Below are 23,056 nucleotides of genomic sequence, written 5' to 3' on the forward strand. Positions count from 1 at the left end.
CAATAGCAGCTTGCAGTAGCAACTTACACAACAACTTTCTTTCTTCTATAAATAGAGGAGATTTCAGTTCTTTATCTACATAAATTTGAAGTTGAATAATATATTAGTTTGTTTCTATACTTGTCTTTACTTTACCATCTTTATTTTATAATATTTATTCTATTTTAGAGTTAAAACCATATCCTAAACCATCTAATTTGTATGTATATGACCTGTTTCTAGAATGACAACTACCTCTAACCAAATACCATTATACAAACTTGAAAATCCTTTATTATAAGTTTCAGTATTTAATCAAAGAGATAATGATTAGTGAAGTAGCAAATCAAGATGCTTCGTTTCGTAACTTCTCAAATAAATGATGCCATTGTACCCCACTCACGTCGTAGAACACAAATATGCTTATTATTGAAATGTAATCCTGGTTATAAGAATCTTTACCCTCTTCAAGTAGTACTAATTGAGTACTACTACTACTGTGTAACGGTTAGTACCTAAAGTTTGAATATCTTGGCCAAACTTTTCAAACCCCACCGACCCTTATCATTTACACTTTGTCTAAACTTATTGCTCATCTCTCCATTAAAGTGCAGAATCACATGTCACAGCGAAAAGTTGAGTTTACCTTAGCCGCATAAATGGTACCAAAAATCGAATAGTTTGCTTTATCTCAAGGCAGCCAACGATTACTTAGGACCGTTTGGGGTAGATTTTGTCAAAATAAATTTGGGTTTTATTTGGCAAACACATGTTTGGCCATAAATTTTACCTATATTTTGGCAAAATCCCAAATCCCAAAATTTTAGGCCAAAATATCACTATTATATTTTTTAAAAATTACCCCAAACTTTTGTATTTTATAAAAGAGCCCACCATTTATTATTTTATAAAAATATTGCTTCGTCTTCTCGGTCACCTGATAATGTATCATGTAGTTTATTATAAAAATGATAATTTTGTATCAAATTTATTTATGTTCAGGACTATAGTTTGCGATAATATAATGAATATTATTGATAATGATACTATTGGGTATTTGTGATAGTTTTTAGAACTTCTGAGTATAAGTCACGTTTCATATTTTTCAAAAATAAATTTGAGAAATATGTTTTGAAAATTAATGTCCAAACATATTTTTATCTTCAAACCACATGGAAATCAGATTTTTCAAGAAATTTGGAAATCAATGGCTTATTGTTCTACTACCAGTACTATTTAGTTTGGGTCCGGAGGCACAATTCCCAAAAAACAATGGCTTCTTCTTCTTCTTCCTATTTTCTCCTTTTTCTCTCTTTGTTTCCTCTCCTCTTTCGCTTCATATCTTCATCAACCTCCACATCTACCATTCCACTTTCACTTTTTAACACAAACTCATCTCAAGATTTATACGAAAAATTCACACATTTAGCTTCCATTTCCTTAGCCAGAGCAAATTATATTAAAAACTTCCAAGATTCTTCTGTTTCCACAACCCCTTTATACCCTCATAGCTATGGAGTCTACTCTATTACACTTGGCTTTGGTACACCTCCTCAGAAAATTCCTTTCATTATGGACACTGGCAGTAACTTTGTTTGGTTTCCTTGTACAACAAAGTACTTATGTAAAAACTGTCATGTTTCTTCCTCTAGCTCACAATCAATTCCCACATTCATTCCTAAATCATCATCAACTGCTAGAGTTGTTGGTTGTTTGAATCCAAAATGTGGTTGGATTCATACCAAGACTAATCCAAAATCACGTTGCCAAGATTGCCAATCACCCACCGGAGCAAATTGTAAACAGATTTGTCCACCATATATTATTCTCTATGGTTCAGGTTCTACAGGGGGACTTGCTCTTGTTGAAACCCTTGACATGTATAACAAGAAAATACCTAATTTTCTTGTGGGCTGTTCTATGTTTTCTTCTCAACAACCTGCTGGAATTGCTGGTTTAGGCCGTGGACTTGCATCATTGCCAAGTCAATTAGGTGTTAAGAAATTCTCTTATTGTCTTGTCTCACATAGGTTTGATGACACTGGTAAAAGTAGCAATCTTGTTTTGGATTTCAAAGCTGAAAAGTCTGCAAATTTAAGCTATACCCCACTGCTGAAAAATCCTGTGGTGGCTGGTAAAAATGCATTATCAGTGTACTATTATGTTGGTCTAAGAAAGATCACAGTTGGGGGGCAGAAAGTGAAGATTCCATACAAGTATTTGACACCTGATTCTAATGGAAATGGTGGGAGTATTGTGGATTCAGGCACAACTTTCACATACATGAATCGTGGCGTTTTCGAGCCTGTGCTTAGTGCATTTGTGAACCAAGTTATGGGTATTTCAAGAACTGAAAATATTGAGAAATTAACAGGTTTAAGGCCATGTTTCAATATTTCCAGCCACAAAACAGTTTCTTTACCAGAGCTTAAGTTTCATTTCAAAGGTGGTTCAGAGATGGCATTGCCATTGGCAAATTACTTCTCTATTGCAAGTGAAAATGATGTGATTTGTTTAACTATGATCTCAGATAGTGCTTTTGGCCCTGAGTTATCTACTGGACCGTCGATAATTCTGGGGAATTTTCAGATGCAGAACTTCTTTGTTGAATTTGATCTGAGAAATGAGAAGTTTGGATTCAGGCAGCAAGTATGCAATTGAAAAGAACCTAAGGTGAAGGCAAAGGTGAAAGTGCACTACAACTTTTAGCCTTTTTCTTTTTGGTGTAGTCTTGCGCTACATTACTGAGGCTAATTACTCAAAGATTTGCCTTTGAGGCCTCTGCTTTAGTGGGGTTAAGATGATAGATAATAATAGCATTAATGGAAAAGTAGGTATTTATTGTAAGTTGTCCAATGAATTAGAGGCTTCATAGTGGCTATTTCTGCAAGATTAAAAGAAAGTGAAAATAAATGTAATGTACTTTACGTCTCCTCTGTCTTCTACTTACTTTAGTCTTTAGGTAAGGGGACTGGAGGCAGAAATCCGTAAGTCCAAAGAAGGAAGGAAATTTCTAACTAGGGATAATTGCACTTTTGATCCCTCCGGTAAACTCTTATTTTGGTACTTTGAATTGATTAAAATACATGTTTATGTCCCTTTTACTATGTATAACACGGAATATTTACGTTATTCTTAGAATTATATACCCGTAAACATCACAGATGAGTAATTAAATGTTTAATACGACGAGTAGTTGCTAATTCGTTAAATTTGTAAAGATTCACAAGTAAAGAAATTAGAAGTGCAACGTTTCACTTAATTGAAGGCTAAATATACTCAACCATATATCACAAGAAATGATATTTCATTTTATGAAGGCTTTTGTTAATCTTATGCAAGGAATACATTTAGTAGCTCAAAGTTGAATTTAACTTAAGTAGTGGCGTTAGCTATGATATAATGTAGACATCCATAGTTGTACGATGACACCAATTAATGTGGTTGGCATATGATTCTTTGTCCTATAAAATCAGCACTTTACTGTGCTCTTGTTGGATATGATTGTATCATCATAAATGTAGGCCATGACACTTTTTGCCAGTTGCCAAATACCATTTTGGCATACTCTGTTAGCTCTTGCTTTCCCATGTGAATTTTCTGGCCAAGAAGTATGGCTTGTGCTTCCTTTGATAGGAAGGAAAGAAGAAGAAGAATACCCAAGAAAAATGTCGTATTTCTAGTATTTTTCCAATAATGAATCAATGTTTTAATATCCCAAATAATGGAAACAGTAAGGAAAACAAATCAATACAGAAAAAAGTTTAGACTGCTAGACTTAAAAACAGGGAAAATTGACATATAGTAGGAATTGGCAAAAGCAGCCCAAATAATTGACATTGTATAACCAAATTCATAAAAACCCTACTTCCCTATTTATTTTCTCTTACCCTCTCTACCTCTCTTTGTCATCTCCCTTTCCTCTCTCTCTCCATATTTCTTGTTCTATGATCTATCTATTCTTTCTCTATCTCTCTCATAGTTTAGAAAATATTATTGCAATTCTTCATGCACCAAACTTGAGCAACAATGCCGATCGAATTTGATCATCAACGACAATTAACTCGAACACAGAAATTTTTGCCATTTCAGAAGCCCTGAAGTAGTAAAGATGGTCAGGCAACAGAATATTTGAACACCTGGCAAGCACATGTGAATGTGAATTAGCATGAAGAAATTAAGCAATAAATTGTTGATTACGACTTACTTAATTGGTATTGCAATTAAATCAGTTAGATCCAAAAGGTTGAAATGATATATTGAGAATTTAGAGTTTTTGGCCAAAATTATTCCTTATGTTTGAGGGTAGACACATTATTTTCCTTTAAATATAACTCCGAGCACTATTTGTTCTCTAAGTTTGCAAAACTTGAGCACAAATAATCCCAACTAACAGAATACATTAAACACATGCTGAAATAAACGGACATATACCTAAGTCACTTGCATGGAGAGTTGATATTTCATTAAACGGCCCTCTCCTCTGGCTCTGTTTTGTCCCCACGAACTTTTCAGGTAAACATACAAACAATGAAGGTGGGTGCCTACTGACTCATTGCAAATGGTGTCAAAGGCAAAACATCTCACATCACTCAATTGCTTTTAGCATAACTTGGTTTCAACTGATTCCTCAAGCGTCGACCGTCGAGACCGCGAACTTGGTGCTCAACTCGTGGCTTTAACTATCACCAAAAATTGTCAGCAAATGGCTTACCCTTTCGTAATTGGGGAAGTTTTTCTGGAAATAAGATCAAAGTTATCACCACTGGTCGAGTACATTTCATTGTACAAGATTATATTAGATATGAAAGCATTTTAGTAGGATTAGAGAATGATTACAAACATCAGTTTTAATGGTAAGTACCCTCCACATCCAACCAAGAGGTTGTGAGTTCGAGTCACCCCAAGAGCAAGGTGGGGAGTTCTTGGAGGGAAGGATGACGAGGGTCTATTGGAAACAGCCTCTCTACCCCAGGGTAGGGGTAAGGTGTGCGTACACACTACCCTCCCCAGACCCCACTAGTGAGATTATACTGAGTTATTGTTGTTGTTGTACAAACATCAGTTTTGAAATAACTGTAAAATATTTAGCTATCAAATTAATTTGGATATCTTTTTTTACATACAAGATATTTTGAGGAAGATTCTATAGATCAAAATTTCTTAAAGATTATCAGAGAATGTTAAATATTTTGAGTATATTTCAAGGGCATTGAAAAAGTTCGTCAAATAGATCTAGAGATTGAAAATTTTGTTTTTAAGTAGTTTCTTTATGTAGAATTTAATTTCTATTCCATAAACCACAGGTAACACTCCTTTTGCAGCAAAAAAAAATCAGTTTTCTTTTGGCGTCGCTACAGCTGTCAGGAAAGGCATAAACTACTGTAAATACAATGGTGTTAATTGGGGAAGAAGGGTTTGTGGAGAAGAAAATAGAGCTTTGGGAGGGGTGGCATTTTAGGGGATTGTTAGAATAATTAATTGGAGAAGAAGGTTCTCTGGGGAAGTCAGACTAATTAGTACTATGACTTTTTTAAGAATGTCCGTTAGTTTCGGCTAGTGTTGGACAAATAATGCTCAGGATCATATTTAAAGGATAATAGTGTGTCTATCCTCAAATTAAATGAAATTAAATGAGTTAGATCCAAAAGGTTGAAACGATATATGGAGAATTTATATATAGTTAGCCAAAACTTTATTTCTTCTTCCCTATTTTTTAATTAAAAAATAATTTTTATTCTCATCTTGTATTATTATAGGAGTAAATAAATTTTGATATACAAAGAAAGAAAATAAAAATTTGATATACATCTTGATATACACAAAGAAGGAAAATTAACTTGTGATATCCATTTTGGTATACATATTATTTGATGTGTTATACATTGTGACATGCAAATAATACAACTATTTTTATTGTGATATACATTGATATAGAGACACCAATAAATTTTAAATAGCTATATTTAGAAATCATATTTTAGATATGCAAAGAAGAAAAATAAATTTAATATACACAAAGAAAAAAAAATAAAGTTATAATATACATTTTGATCAAGCAGGTTACACATTTTATGTTATATCTGCTGCAGTTACACCAAGAACCGTGCTGATTTTACCTCTTTATTTAAACTATATACACACTCCTAATCACAAGTAACTTCCAGGGCTAGCTGATGTTTTTCTTGGAGCCTACTGATGAATTTATCTTTTGAAAAAAAAAATAAAAAATAAATATATATATATATATACACACACACACATATTATTTTTGTGATATACATTTATTGGCTACGTGTTGCCAATATGTATAATTAGAGCTTTTTTCTGCTAATTGTGTGGGTATGTTGTTACACCGTGCTAAAATGAGTTGAAGGTTTTCGATATCAAATTGGGCTTGGGTTGGCAGGGGGGAAGTGCACAGTTAACCACTAATTATAGATGTCCTTACTCTTTAGTCACTGTTTAAAATATATTTACTCTTTAGCCACTGTTTAAAATATATTTACTCTTTAGCCGGTGCTTAATAAATTTTTACCCGCCCGAACGAAAATACCCCGGTGCTGGACATGGGTGTTGTGTAAATATTAAGGATATGGTGTCCTTAACTTCATTAATGCTGTGTAAATATTAAGGACAAAGTGTCCTGTATTTGCACCTTCCGTTGTTAAACTTTAGGACATCATGTCCTTAACTTCATATGTGCAATGTAAATGTTAAGGACATGACATCCTTAACTTCATGTGTGCAGTGTAAATGTTAAGGATATAATATCCTTAACCTGCATTTGCACCTTCTGTTGTTAAACTTTAGGACCCCGTGTCCTTAACTTCATATGTGCAGTGTAAATATTAAGGACATGGTATCCTTAACTTCATGTGTGCAGTGTAAATGTTAAGGACATAGTGTCCTTAACTTTATGAGTACTGTGTAAATATTAAGGACATGGTGTCCTTAATTTCATGAATGTTGTGTAAATATTAAGGACAAAGTGTCCTGTATTTGCACCTTCCGTTGTTAAACTTTATGATATCATGTCCTTAACTTCATATGTGCAGCGTAAATGTTAAGGACATGACGTCCTTAACTTCATGTGTGCAGTGTAAATGTTAAGGACATCATGTCCTTAATATTTACATAGCACTCATAAAGAAAAGGTAAAAACGTCTTGTCGTATTAATTTTAATAAAGTAGTAGCTATTTTTGCTCAACATTAAAAATACTGAATAAAAATTAAATACCATGTTAAAAAGTGGCTATCCCGCGCCATATCTACTTAGAGTTATGCTATATTATTTTGTTGGGCTAGGTATGCAAATATTAGGACTGGACATTTGATTGGACTCAGTAATGTATATCTGACTCTCTCTTTTCTGGAATGTATATTTGACTTGAATAGTTATTTTCTCTTTTATTTTCATTGTGGAATTATAAAAGAGCAGTCAATCATGTTAATCGTTTATTACCTTTTTACCTAGGATATTAAACATTTTCATTGGTAGCACTATGGTAGTAATTGAGTTGTACGATTTCCAGAATTGCTTTTAGTTAATGAAGGGAACTTCCGTAATTTCACAAGAAATACTTTGAGAGAGACTTGTGTTTGGTGAAATTATTTGAAAAGCTCTTTTCTTAGTACTTGAAAAATAATTTGCTTTTGGCCAATCTTTCAAAATTTACTTTTAAGTGTAAAAATCTATTTAAATAGATAAAAAGATTAAATATTTTTAAGAGAGACTTCAATAAAGTTTTTCAAAAAAAATTCAGATATGGCAACTGAAAGAGGAATGCGGGAGACAAATGTGTAATAATTTAGTAAGTGAAATAAAACAATAAATGATTGCAGAGAGAAAAGAGAAATTTCTTATTGATTTTGAGATGAATTACAATGAAATAAAATATCTCTATTTATAGGAAAAAAATGGTTTAACCACCAAGTAACAAACCCTAAGATCTCTGTAAAATATAAACATTCACCTTAAATATAATTTTATTAATAACACTCCCCCTTGAATGTTTATTCAATAGATAATGTGCCTCATTAAAACTTTAACTAACATAAAACCCAATAAAAAAAAGATTCTAGAGAAGGAAAAAGAGTACACATGTTTAGAAATACGCCTTTTGGTTGCCTCGTTAAAAATCTTGCAAGAAAAATCGAGTGGGACAAATTCTTGTAAGAGAAAAAGAGTACAACGTGTATTAACTCTCCCTGATGAGAGCATCAATTCACATCCTTGAGCCTTCGCATCCCAATCTTGTACACTTGTTTCTTGAAGGTTGACACAGGTAGAGATTTGGTGAACAAATCAGCCATATTATCACTTGAACAAATCTGTTGCACATTGATATCACTATTCTTTTGAAGATCATGTGTGAAAAATAACTTTGGTGAAATGTGCTTTGTCCTATCTCCTTTTATGAATCCTTCCTTCAATTAGGCTATGCATGATGCATCGTCTTCATACAAAATCGTGGGTAGTTTGTCACACTTCAAACCACATTTGTCTCGAATAAGATGTATTATAGACCTCAACCACACACATTCTAGACTTGCTTCATGAATAGCAATTATCTCAGCATGATTAGGTGAAGTAGCTACGATTGATTACTTAGTCGATCGCCAAGTTATGGTAGTGCCTCCACATGTAAACACATAGCCTGTTTGAGATCGAGCCTTGTGTGGGTCGGATAAATACCCATCATCGGCATAACCAACAAGAAGATGGGGGCTGCAATTATTGTCATAAAATAAACCCATATCGGTAGTCCCTTTTAGATACCGCAATATGCGTTTGATTCCATTCTAATGTATCTTTGTAGGAGTAGAGCTATACCTTGCTAAGACATTAACGGAAAAAGTTATGTCAGGCCTTATAATGTTAGCAAGATACATTAGTGCATCAATTGCACTAAGACATGGTACTTCAGGACCAAGTAGCTCTTCATTCTTTTCTTGAGGCCGGAATGGATCCTTATTCACATCAAGTGATCGAACAACCATCAGAATACTTAATGGATGTCCTCCAACCATGTAAAACCGTTTCAATACCTTTTCTATGTAGGCAGATTGATGAACAAAAGTTCCGTTTGCCAATTGTTCAATTTGCAAACCGAGACATAATTTTATCTTTCCAAGATCTTTCATCTCGAATTCCTTATTTAAATAATCAATTACCTATTGTAGTTCTATAGGAGTTTCAATAAGGTTTATGTCATCAACATATACGGCAAGTACAAAAAATTTTGATGTTGTTTTCTTTATAAAAACACATGAGCAAATGACATCATTTATATAACCTTCCTTTAATAAATACTCACTAAAACAGTTATACCACATTCGTCCTGATTGCTTTAGACCATACAAAGATCTTTGCAATTTGATTGAAAATATTTTCCGGGACTTTGAATTATGTGCGTCAGGCATTTTAAATCCCTCGAAAATTTTCATGTATATCTCATTATCAAGTGAGCCGTAAAGGTAGGTTATAACCATATCCATTAAATGCTTGTCAAGCTTTTTATGGGCAGCAAAACTAATGAGATAACAGAATGTTATAGCATCCATAACGGGTGAATATGTCCCTTTATAATTGACACTAGGCTTTTATGAAAATTCTTGTGCAACAAGGCGTGCCTTATATCTTTGTACCATATTTTTCTCATTCCTCTTGCGTACAAAGACCTATTTATAGCCAACATGCTTAACACCATTAGGTGTTTGGACAACAGGCCCAAAAACTTCACGTTTTGCAAGTGAATTCAACTCTGATTGGATTGCTTCTTGCCATTTTGGCAAATCACGCCTTTTCGACATTCTCTAACAGATTGAGGTTCAAGATCCTCACTATGTTGCATAATGCTAGATACAACATTATATGCAAAGACTTAATCCACCATTATAATCAATCGATTCAAATTCGTCTCAAAATTGATTGGGTTTATTGATAGTTTCTTATTTGCTTGAGTCTCATGCTCAGTGATTTCCTCATGTGTGAGCACCTACTTTTTGACTATATTTGAGATTTTTCAACACTTTTTAGTTGTTAATAATTTTAAGTTTAATCTACATATTTTAACCTTTATTTCACTTATTTTAGTAGGTTTATTTGATAAAATTGAAATCATACAAAAAAGTCACATTTTTAGATATTAGTTGTGTTTTATTTGCAAAAAGAAAAAGAAATTACAAAAAATATATATTTCTTTTAATTTGGTAAGACTAATAATTTTATAACTTTTTTTAGTAGTTTCTTATATTTTATCTAGTTTAAAATATTAGTGTAGTAATTTAAATTTTAGATTACCTTAAAAAAAAAGATAAAAAAGGGAGCTAATGGAAAATTGTCACATGACAAAAGATTCTCTCTTATCATCATCTAATAACTAATTCACCTGCACTTTCCTAGCAATTTCCTACAAATAACACATACCCTAGACAAACACACAGACACACGAAAGATTAAAGGAGGATACGGAGACGGAAAAAACAGAGAGGGGCAGTGGAGGAGTCTCTTTTTCACAAAAATAAATCATCATCAATGCCTCTCCCTTTCTTTAGATATGCTCGATCTTCATTCTCTCAAGTTCCACACTTAATTGCTTAAGCTCAAGCACCACACAATTAAAAAGAAGATAAAAACAGAAAACAAAAAGAGAAAAAGAATCGAGAGAGTTAGAAAACAGAGGAAAGAAGAGAATCATCTTCTTTCTCAAAAATTGAAAAGACACAAGAGAACAAAGAAAAATAAATCTGGGAAGGAATTCATCCAAAAAAAAAAACGCATCCTTCTTCTTTATAAATAGACCCAACCAGATTTTAGGGATATAGATTCTTTGCGCAAACGAGTTTTACGGCGAGGTTTCGAGTCACCGGCGAGGTCCTGGACGAGGTTTTGGTTCCAGATTTTGTTCGAATTTCTTGGAGTATTGGTTTGAAGCTTTTGTCCGGTGTTTGTCTCTGTTGTGAAGCTTTGTTAAAGGAGCTTTTCTATATTCAATTAAACATATAGTTTTAGCTTCACTAAAGGTTCGTTCTAAATTCTTCTCAATTTTTAAGTTGCTTTGTTCTGTTGAGTGATGAGGTAATTTTATTTGCTTTGATTTTATTGTTCTTATGGGATTTTTGGGCTATATTAGCAAGTGTGCGTTCATTAAATTTATTTTTTCTGACTACCTCACTTGGAACTTCAATCATCCTATTGATAATGGTTCGCTATTTGCACTAGAAGCTATTTGCGTTCTGCAGCCTCTTGTTCTTTTGGTATATATGTGTGGTGTTTTTCTGATCGAAAGGACATCAACCTGATAGATTCAGGTTGGTTAGTGTGAAGTTATGGGATTTAGGCTATATTAGCATGTGTTTGTTTAAATTTATTTTATGATGATTGCTGTGAGTTTAAAAATATGAAGCTGGTTGATGGATACAGATGATTAGATAATACAGTATAAGTTCATTTTCTAGCAATCATGTGAAAATTAGAGACTCCGCTTATTATCATAATGTCATAGATTGAATATTTGCTATTTTGAGGAATATTTTGGGAGTTGCCACAAATATTTTCATAACTCATGGCCTTACAATAATCTCGAATTAGTTTTGGAAAAATCATGAACATCGTAGTTTGCTTTAGGCGCGATTAATAATAAATCATCGTGGCTATGAGTACGGTTCCCGTGGCATAGTCATGATACATAATTTCCAATTTGAGTGTGCGTTTCACGTGACTCGACTACAACTTCTAATAATAATAATAATTAACATATTATAAATCGCGGGTATATTTCACGTGGTGCGATTTGCAATATGTACAAAAACAAACGAGTGCGCGACATCGCGACTTGTTCAGACAAATTGCATAAATACTAAAAGCGGTTTAAAAGTTAAAAATGCACAATAGGTTTTAAACATGTAATCATTCAGATTTTAAAGCCAAGTATTAATTGTTAAGTGACCGTGCTAAAACCACGAAACTCGGGAGTGCCTCACACCTTCTCCCGGGTTAACAGAATTCCTTACCCGGTGTTCTGTGTTCGCAGACCATAATAAGAGTCAATTTCCTCGATTTGGGATTTAAAATAAATCGGTGACTTGGGACACCATAAATTATCCCAAGTGGCGACTCTGAAATAAATAAATAATCCCATTTCGATTAATGTCACTTTAATTGGAAAAACTCTCTTATCCCCCCTCCCCCCTTTGGAAAAAAGGAGGTGTGACAGCTCTGGCGACTCTGCTGGTGATCGAACCAAGAATCTCTGGTTCAGGGTTCAGAATTCGAGCTTAGATGACTTTTATACTTGGTTTTTGTTTATTATCTGATTTTTTACGTGTTTGAGCCTAATGTGTTAATTGTTGCTCTTTACCGCTTTGATATTGCCGTGAACTGTATATAAACTGTTACGAAAACCTTTATTCTCTCTGAGTCTTCTAAATCTTCTGTGAAGCATGCGCTTCGCGTGGCTTTTTTTTCTGTTAGAGTCATACCCCTAATTTTATAACGAGGATCGGACAAGTTGCAAAGCCGGTGAAGCTTCTGTATTTCCGGTACGCTGCCCCCCTTGGCTCGAGTTGTCCGCTCGGGTAAGCCAGGTCTAGAACAATACACCCCAGGGTTCAAACCTAGAATAATATAACCTCATGCCGGATCCATAGTAGGTACGTTTGTTTGCATCACGTGCATTTTGACTTTGGGGACTCAACATAGAGGTTGGGTCCGTCTAGGACAGGTGTACCCAAATTAAAAAGACTATCCTGATGCATCTTACTTGCTAATTGCGCAGTTGTTTGTTTCGTCTTGCATGTTGACTGGCTTATAGAATAGGGAAAGAAAATAAAAAAATAAAAAATAATAAAAAAAGAGTGAGAGGTAGGTATTTGAAATCCGAAATTCTCCCAAAATTTTGAAAAAAAAAAGAGAAAAGAAAATAAGCTGTTGTTTTCAAAAAGTCACATTTTCCCTTGTTCCGTCAAAACTGGCAGAACTACGCGGGTCTGATTCTCACCGGATGTGAGATACGTAGGCAAACCTCATCGATTCTGGCCCACAATTTTCAAAAAATAAAAAATAAAAAAAAATCTAAAAATATTTTCCTTTACTTCCTTCTTTAGAAAGTCTTTCTTTTAGACCTAAACTTTTTTTTTTAAAAACAAAAAATACAAAAACATTTTCCTTTTAATTTCTTCTCAAAATCCAAAAATATTTTCATTCTTCTTTCGAAAATTGAAAAGAAAATTCAAGATTCAAAAATATTTTCTTTTTTCTTTAGAAGTATTTCTTTCATAAATTCAAAATAAAAGTCCAAAAATCGAAAAATATTTCCTTTCTTCTTTAGAACTTTTTTCTTTCAAAATTCCAGAAAAAAAGGCAAAATTCAAAAAAAAAAAATGTTTTCTTTCTTCTTTAGAAGTCTTTCTTTTCAAAAATTCTTTAAAAAAAATAAACAAATCGAAATCCAAAAATGTTTTGTTTCTTCTTTATAAGTCTTTCTTTCGGAAATTAGAAACAAAAAAGAGAGTTAGTTTATTTCCTTTATTATTGATCTTCCCGAACTACGCACGATCTGATTCATGTTCTCACATGATACGTAGGCAACCCACATCAGGTTCGATCGACCAAAAAAAATGAAAAAAAATAAAAAATAAAATAAAAATTGATGATGATAATAAGGACCGACTGAGTCCATTCTAACATGTCTCTTGTTTTGAATTGTAAAGAAAGTTTGAGGTGGTCGGTTTGTGGTAAGCTGGCAACACAAGATCCAAGAAAAAAATGCCATTGATAACTGGCACCGAAGCTGTTACAAGTGTTCAAGAGACTCAGGGTCAGAGGGTTCAACAAGAGTCTACTGTGGTTGAGGAAAATAGAATACTGAAACAACAAATGACTGAAATGTGTCAAGCACGGGCTAATGGTCAAGGACCACCCCTTTCTCATGTTTTCCCAAAATTCACACCCATCTCGACTATTATCACTCATGTCTCATTGTCTGATCGATCCTATCCATTTGGGTTCAGTCTTTATCCCAACTGTATGACTACAACTGAAACTTTTGTTGCGCGTTCCCAAAGTGTGCCATTGACAACCAATCAGATAATCACTGCTGTTATGCCCATTTTCACTATCCCACAGCCAACAGTGGTACAAAAGAAAAGTCATGAGTCATAATTTGCTACCCAGCAAGAACAATACCATTCTCCTGAGTACCACTCGTACCTATTTGATCTTCCTTCAAAGATTGAGAAGCCTACCCGAAAGATGGCACATGAAGAAATGACCCAAAGAGTGAAAAGCTTAGAACAAAAGTTGAAAAACATGCAAGGGTCGGCAGGTTATAAGAGTATTGCCTTCAAGGATCTATGTATGTTCCCCGGTGTTCGTTTGCCACTTGGTTTCAAGACTCCCAAATTTGAAAAGTATGATGGATACGGAGACCCCATAGCTCACCTGAAAAGGTATTGCAATCAGCTAAGAGGTGTGGAGGGAAAAGAAGAACTAGTAATGGCTTATTTCAGGGAAAGCCTGACAGAGGTAGCCTCTGAATGGTTTATGAATCAAGAAACCTCTCACTGACATGTATGGGATGACATGGCCCAGACCTTTGTCAAACAGTTCCAATACAACATCGATATCGCCCCAGACCGCAATTCCCTTTCAAACCTGAAGAAGAAACCAACTGAAAGTTTCAGGGAATATGCCTTTAAATGGAGAGAGCAAGCAGCTAGAGTTAAGCCACCCATGGATGACCACGAGCTAATCACTGTCTTCCTTCAGGCTCAAGAGCCAGATTATTTTCAAAACATGATGTCTGCAATGGGCAAATCTTTCTCGGAAGCAATCAAAATTGGGGGTTTGGTTGAGAATGGCCTTAAGACAGGCAAAATTATAAGTCAAGCAGTTCTCAAAGCTGCAACTCAGGCCGTCCAGATTGAATCTGATAATTTTAGTGACACGAATAAGAAGGATGAAGAAACCATGATGACAATAAGGTCGAGAAGAGGTCCTAGGAGAACATCTCGAAGGTATGAGCAGCCTCATCAGGTTTCCGATGATTCCCCTGAGCACTACTATCCACCTTAGAACCCACAATACTCTATTACTCCACTTCAGTATGTTGTCCAGCCACCAAGACACCCCAAAAGGCCAGCACCAGCACCGCAAAATCTCCACGAGCCTTCAAAAAATTTTCAAGTGCCCTATAACCCACATCCAAGCTAGGGGTATAGAGGGGAACAAAGGTTGAAAAATAATTTTACACCAATAGGAGAGTCCTATGCAAGTGTGTTTGAGAAATTAAAGCATTATGACATGATTGCACCTATTCCTCCAAATCATGTGGACCCATGTGAAAGAAGCTTTGACCCTTCTAAAAGGTGTGAATACCATTCCAATGCCAGGGGCACAATGTTAAAAGTTGTCGGGATTTGAAAAGAGAAATAGAAAGGATGATCTAGGAAAAACTGATTGTGATCCAAGATAATGACACCCAGAATATCACGCAGAATCCTTTACATGCATATGATGATGCATACTTTGTGGGGATGATGTGTGGTGATATGGAGTATGAGAATCCTCTCGGGAACTTGTCGACTGAAATTGGAGAAGGCCATGGTGAATCTGATGAGCAAATTTGTGGCTAAATGTCATGCTTAGCAATTGAAAAGTCATTCCCTCCTCACTAGGAAGGAATCTTGGTAGCTTGTTTTGATGTTTTTTTCTATTATCTGGGTTATTTTAGGGTGTGATCCAGATTTTATTTGTTTTATTGAGTCAAACCCTTCTATCCCTCTATTTTGTTTATGTGAGTCTTGTCTGTCCGTTTTGTTGCTATTTTCATTAGCCAGGTTATTTTAGGGTTGTAACTCGGATTTTAGATTGTTTGTCTTGTTGTTTACTCAATGAAATATAATTTGTCCTCTTGTGTCATTCCATGCTTAGTTCTTTTCCCGTTAGTTTTAGTGATATGACATGCATGCAGAATTTTTGGCCAGATCTTAGAAAACCGATTTAAGATTGAATTGGATAAGTGAGAAAAAGGAACTTTTGAGGATGAATAAAAAGTTGAAACACTTTGGAATTAAGCTCGAATAAAATGACATGTGGAGGTTAATGATCTTTACCTTCAAATCATTGCGAAGGTCGGGTTTGAGGAAGAATAAATTGAAGTTTATTAGAAAGTTTGACATTAATGGGTGAAAAGTGTCTTCCGACCACGACACACCAAGAAGATAGACATGTTCATCAATGTTGTGTCGCAAAAGGAAACCATGATTGGCACTCTAGAGGCTAGGAAGCCCTTGTTCTACTACCCAAATATTTTATACCCTTTGTTATACCTTTTGAGCCTGTGTTATTTTCTTTGATCACCCTCTTTTGGAACCAAGTTTAGAGTCAAAAGTCAAAAAGAAAAAATGAAAAGAAAAGTTCATGCTCCCAAAGTACAAACTGGGGAAACTCTTAGAAAGTTCAAGTGAAAAAGAAAAAGAAAATAGAACATTCGAAGGTCCATGTCCCTAGAAAATAGAAGCTGGGGCAGTTTGTTTTTGAAAAAAAATAGAAGAAAGAAGGAAAAAAAAGAGACAAAAAAAAAGGATGAAAAAAAAATAGTTAGGTCAGATGTTTGAACTATGTTAGACCTGATTCCTTTAAAAAAGGGATACGTAGGCAGCCTTACACGATTCGGTCCAACCAAATAAGAATTCAAAAAAAAAAAAGAAAAAAAAAAAAAGAAAGAAAAAAAATACAAAAATCCCCAGTATCAGAAACTGAGGCAAAAATTTATTTCACTTTTGAAAGAGTCGATTCCAAGAGTTGTAAAGTGTACAACCCATCATATTGAGTCTACTTAGATCCTCCACGCCGACCCTTCTTTCCAACCCTATCCAAAAACCTTCCAAATAAAGACCTCCCGATATGCCTTCAAGAATGCCAAGAGAAGCATGCAATGAGCAACGATTGTCACGTAACACAGAACACTGTCAGTTGCTCACACTATAAAGCAAAAGAAAAAGGAAAATAAAGAAGAAAAATGAGAGAGTCTTACTATGAAAACCCTCACGGGCACTGTAAGACGGCGGTAAGCAGAGATGAATAAATGAGAGAGACTTGTTGGTGAAAACCCCTCGGGGCACCATTAGTCGATAGTGAGTCGTGAAACTGATGCAAAGGATTGACACGAATAATCCCGACTTCAAAGTCATAAGAATGGTAGAAGGGAAGATTTGGTCAGTTTGATAGATCAGACCGTTTATTCCAAAATGCATGTCATGATCATTAAGGTTAGTTACCGCAAAAAAAGAAAAGAAAAAAAAAACTCTTCCTTCTGTCCTTCCGATAGGGGCAGTTCTTGTTAATATTGTTTCTTCGCATCATGATGTCCTTTGCTTTGAGTCAGTCCTTGTCAAAACAAGCAAGAAAAGATTTCAAAATCTGCTATCAGCTTTTCAGTTGCAAAGTAAATTTGGCCAGCACACTCAGGTGTTACAATCAACATGCCTTGGGGATTCATGCAAAGGCTCTCCCCAAAAGACTCTTTTCAGTCTACTTGGCTAAAGCAAGCAAAGATAACCTCAAGATTAATCACGGACTCTCGATTCTCTTTGACAAACAGATTGCTCAAAAAGCAAGAAGCCATTCAAGATATCAGAAAAGGTCACCTAAGCAAAGATCTCCAGTTGGGATAAGGCTGATTGAGCCACAAATACAAATAGTACTGGGTGTGAAACGATCAGGGTTGATGTAAAGCAAAAAGTCTCTTGAAACTGACTCAAGCTGATTGAGGAAAAGCCAAGCTGCCCAAGACTCAAGGCCGCAAACCGACCACCACTTTTAAAACTGACAAAATTTTCTTTGTTTTGAAACAGGAAGAAAGCAGTGCAAGGAATTTGGGTTTCAGAAAAAAAAGAGATGAAAAGAAAGAAAAAGAAAAAGAAGAGAAGAGCCGATAAAGGTAAGTTTCTCAAATCTTTGCCTTTATCTGTCTTGCTAGTGTGCATAAATGTTGCCATTGCTCTTTACATTTTTCCTCCTAGGATAAAAAGTCCTAGTCTGATGGATATTCTCCCAATAAAAATCTTAGTCTGATGAATTTTTCTCCTAAGATAGAAGGCCTAGTCTGATGAATTTTCTCCTAGGATCGAAATCTTAGTCTGATGAATTTCTCTCCTAAGATAATAAAAAAGAGACCTAGTCTGATGAATTTTCTCCTAGGATCGAAATCTTTGTCTGATGAATCTTTCTCCTAAGATAATAAAAAAGAGACCTAGTCTGATGAATTTTCTCCTAGGATCGAAATCTTAGTCTGATGAATCTTTCTCCTAAGATTGAAGACCTAGTCTGATGAACTTTCTCCTAGGATAGAAATCTTAGTGTGATGAATCTTTCTCCTAAGATACCAAAAAAAAGAAAAGAGACCTAGTCAGATGAATTTTCTCCTAGAATCAAAATCTTAGTCTGATGAATCTTTCTTCTAAGATAACAAAAAAAGAGGACCTAATCTGATGAATTTTCTCTTAGGATCAAAATCTTAGTCTGATGAATCTTTCTCCTAAGATACCATAAAAAAAGACCTAGTCTGATGAATTTTCTCCTAGGATTGAACTCTTAGTCTGATGAATCTTTCTCCTAAGATAATAAAAAAGAGACCTAGTTTGATGAATTTTCTCCTAGGATCGAAATCTTAGTCTGATGAATCTTTCTCCTAAGATTGAAGACCTAGTCTGATGAACTTTCTCCTAGGATAGAAATCTTAGTCTGATGAATCTTTCTCCTAAGATACCAAAAAAAAGAAGAAAAGAGACCTAGTCAGATAATTTTTCTCCTAGGATCAAAATCTTAGTCTAATGAATCTTTCTCCTAAGATAACTAGTCTGATGAACTTTCTCCTAGGATCGAAATCTTAGGCTGATGAATCTTTCTCCTAAGATAGAAGACCTAGTCTGATGAACTTTCTCCTAGGATCAAAATCTTATTCTGATGAATCTTTCTCCTAAGATAGAAAACTTAGTCTGATGAAGCTTTCTCCTAAGATAACAAAAAAAAAAGACCTAGTCTGATGAACTTTCTCCTAGGATAGAAATCGTAGTCTGATGAATCTTTCTCCTAAGATACCAAAACAAAAAAAGAAAAGAGACCTAGTCAGATGAATTTTCTCCTAGGATCAAAATCTTAGTCTGATGAATCTTTCTCCTAAGATAACAAAAAAAGAGGACCTAATCTGATAAATTTTCTCTTAGGATCAAATTTTTAGTCTGATGAATCTTTCTCCTAAGATAGAAGACCTAGTCTGATGAACTTTCTCCTAGGATCAAAATCTTAGTCTGATGAATCTTTCTCCTAAGATACCATTAAAAAAAAGACCTAGTCTGATGAATTTTCTCCTAGGATAATAAGTTTAGAAAAAAGGGAAGTCTAGATTAAAAAAAAGAGGTCAATTTTTAGTTTTCTTAAGTTATCAATCTTTAGTTTTTTTGAAATCAGGGGTCCCGCCTGGAGAATAGGGTTAGTTTTTAGTTTAGTCAAGCTTAGTTTATAGTTTTTCGCAAGCTCAATCTCAAATTTAGGAGACGCACTTCATAGTTTGGGTTTTTCAGACTTTTATTTCTTTAGGGGACGCATATCCTAGTCGAGTCTTCAATTTTACTCTCATCATTGCATCATTCATCAATAGCATAGGTGATTTAAAGTTCTGCTAACAACTCACAAATCTTCCTAGTGCAAACTGGGGTAGAAAAGTTTCTTTTGTTTTGTCTATTTTGTTGTAGTATCAGGCGCCCACCTGGAGAACGAGGGAATTTATTTTAAGTTTTAAGTCATCAGGCACCCACCTGGAAAATGAGGGAATTAATTTCAAGTTTTTAAGTCAGCAGGCGCCCACATGGAGAATGATGAAATTTATTTCAAGTTTTAAGTCATCAGGCGCCCACCTGGAGAATGAGGGAATTCATTTCAAGTGTAAGTCATCAGGCGCCCACCTGGAGAACACAGGAATTCATTTCAAGTTTTTAAGTCAGCAGGCGCCCACCTGGAGAATGAGGGAATTTATTTCAAGTTTTAAGTCAGCATGAAGCACCCACCTGGAGAATGAGGGAATTCATTTCAAGTGTAAGTCATCAGACGCCCATCTGGAGAACGAATGAATTCATTTCAAATTTTATGTCAGTTGCAGGCGCCCACCTGAAGAATGAGGGAAGTCATTTCAGAATTTAATTCAAGTTAGAAGTAGCAGAAGCTCGCCTCAAGAATGCGAGCTGACAGTCCGAGATGACCAAAGAAAGAAGTCTCAATCCAGAATAAAAAAAAAAGAAAAAAAGAGAGAGAAGTGAATCCAAATAGCATAAGCCGATGAAAGATGTGAACTACTCAAGACATGGCTGAATGCACGTGCACTGCATGTCCGGTCTTGATCCGAAGAAGCTGTAGAAGAATGAATCACCACCTGCAGCTAGCAAGCAGCAAGGTTCAAATCAAAAGTCTGCATAAAGACCCATTCAAGACTCAAGATCAAGCTTCAGAAGACTTATAGATAGGAATCTTGTAACTCATAGCTGACATACTTAGTTAGTCTTTTTCATTTTTGATTTTGATGTAATAACAGGACCGCGGACCGGAACCTCGACGGAAAGGTACCTCACTCGACTCTCTCATCCTCTCCACACACTCCATCACTTCATTCACCTCTTGAACTACAGACCTGATTCCCTTATAACCCGGGATATGTAGGCTGTCTAAAATCAGGACTCGGTTGCACCTTTTCGTTTTATTTTCTTCCTATTTTGAATAACGATATGGTAAAAATTAGTCACACGGCTCACTTTGTCTTTGCTTGAAAACTCTTCGTGTTTCCAAGCAAAGAGGGGCAGCTGTGATCACCTAATTTTTGACTATATTTGAGATTTTTCAACACTTTTTAGTTGTTAATAATTTTAAGTTTAATCTACATATTTTAACCTTTATTTTACTTATTTTAGCAGGTTTATTTGATAAAATTGAAATCATACAAAAAGAGTCACATTTTTAGATATTAGTTGTGTTTTATTTGCAAAAAGAAAAGAAAATTTACAAAAAATATATGTTTATTTTAATTTGGTAAGACTAATAATTTTATAACTTTTCTTAGTAATTTCTTATATTTTATCTAGTTTAAAATATTAGTATAGTAATTTAAATTTTAGATTACCTTAAAAAAAAGATAAAAAAGGGAGCCAATGAAAAATTGTCACATGGCAAAAGATTCTCTCTTATCATTATCTGATAACTAATTCACATGCACTTTCCTAGCAATTTCCTACAAATAACACCTACCCTAGACAAACACACAGACACACGAAAGGGTAAAGGAGGATACAGAGACGAAAAAAACAGAGAGGGGCAGTGGAAGAGTCTCTTTCTCACAAAAATAAATCATCATCAACGCCTCTCCCTCTCTTTAGATATGCTCGATCTTCATTCTCTCAAGCTCCACACCCAATTGCTTAAGCTCCAGCACCACACAATTAAAAAGAAGATAAAAACAGAAAACAAAAAGAGAAAAAGAATCGAGAGAGTTAGAAAACAGAGGAAAGAAGAGAATCATCTTCTTTCTCAAAAATTGAAAAGACACAAGAGAACAAAGAAAAATAAATCTGGGAAGGAATTCATCCAAAACAAAAATGCATCCTTCTTCTTCATAAATAGACCCAACCAGATTTTAGGGATATAGATTCTTTGCGCAAACGAGTTTTACGGCGAGGTTTCGAGTCACCGGCGAGGTCCTCGCCGAGGTTTTGGTTCCAGATTTTGTTCGAATTTCTTGGAGTATTGGTTTGAAGCTTTTGTCCGGTGTTTGTCTCTGTTGTGAAGCTTTGTTAAAGGAGCTTTTCTATATTCAATTAAACATATAGTTTTAGCTTCACTAAAGGTTCGTTCTAAATTCTTCTCAATTTTTAAGTTGCTTTGTTCTGTTGAGTGATGAGGTAATTTTATTTGCTTTGATTCTATTGTTCTTATGGGATTTTTGGGCTATATTAGCAAGTGTGCGTTCATTAAATTTATTTTTCCTGACTACCTCACTTGGAACTTCAATCATCCTATTGATAATGGTTCGCTATTTGCACTAGAAGCTATTTGCGTTCTGCAGCCTCTTGTTCTTTTGGTATATATGTGTGGTGTTTTTCTGATCGAAAGGACATCAACCTGATAGATTCAGGTTGGTTAGTGTGAAGTTATGGGATTTAGGCTATATTAGCATGTGTTTGTTTAAATTTATTTTATGATGATTGCTGTGAGTTTAAAAATATGAAGCTGGTTGATGGATACAGATGATTAGATAATACTGTATAAGTTCATTTTCTAGCAATCATGTGAAATTTAGAGACTCCGCTTATTATCATAATGTCATAGATTGAATATTTGCTATTTTGACGAATATTTTGGGAGTTGCCACAAATATTTTCATAACTCATGGCCTTACAATAATCTCGAATTAGTTTTGGTAAAATCATGAACATCGTAGTTTGCTTTAGGCGCGATTAATAATAAATCATCGTGGCTATGGGTACGGTTCCCGTGGCATAGTCATGATACATAATCCCCAATTCGAGTGTGCGTTTCACGTGACTCGACTACAACTTCGAATAATAATAAAAATTAACATGTTGTAAATCGCGGGTGTATTTTACGTGGAGCGATTCGCAATATGTACAAAACAAATGAGTGCTCGACATCGCGACTTGTTCAAACAAATTGCATAAATACTAAAAGCGGTTTAAAAGTTAAAAATGCACAATAGGTTTTAAACATGTAATGATTCAGATAATCAAGCCAAGTATTAATTGTTAAGTGACCGTGCTAAAACCACGGAACTCGGGAGTACCTCATACCTTCTCCCGGATTAACAGAATTCCTTACCCGGTGTTCTGTGTTCACAGACCATAATAAGAGTCAATTTCCTCGATTTGGGATTTAAAATAAATCGATGACTTGGGACACCATAAATTATCCCAAGTGGAGACTCTGAAATAAATAAATAATTCCATTTCGATTAATGTCACTTTAATTGGAAAAACTCCCTTATCCCTATCGCCCTTGGTATATAAGAG

The 23,056-nt window shown here is 34.8% G+C and overlaps 1 protein-coding gene across 1 annotated transcript; it reads left to right on the forward strand.

Moving 5' to 3' along the window:
* Positions 1–1,165: 1,165 nt before the first annotated feature.
* LOC107828581 (putative aspartyl protease At4g16563) lies at positions 1,166–3,064 on the forward strand. The gene has a single exon (XM_016655925.2). The coding sequence runs from the start codon at positions 1,252–1,254 to the stop codon at positions 2,638–2,640; it is 1,389 nt and encodes a 462-aa protein (XP_016511411.1). The 5' UTR covers positions 1,166–1,251; the 3' UTR covers positions 2,641–3,064.
* Positions 3,065–23,056: the final 19,992 nt, after the last annotated feature.

Source organism: Nicotiana tabacum, chromosome 22 (assembly GCF_000715075.1).
Source record: "Nicotiana tabacum cultivar K326 chromosome 22, ASM71507v2, whole genome shotgun sequence".
In the NCBI taxonomy this organism is placed as follows: Eukaryota; Viridiplantae; Streptophyta; class Magnoliopsida; order Solanales; family Solanaceae; genus Nicotiana; species Nicotiana tabacum.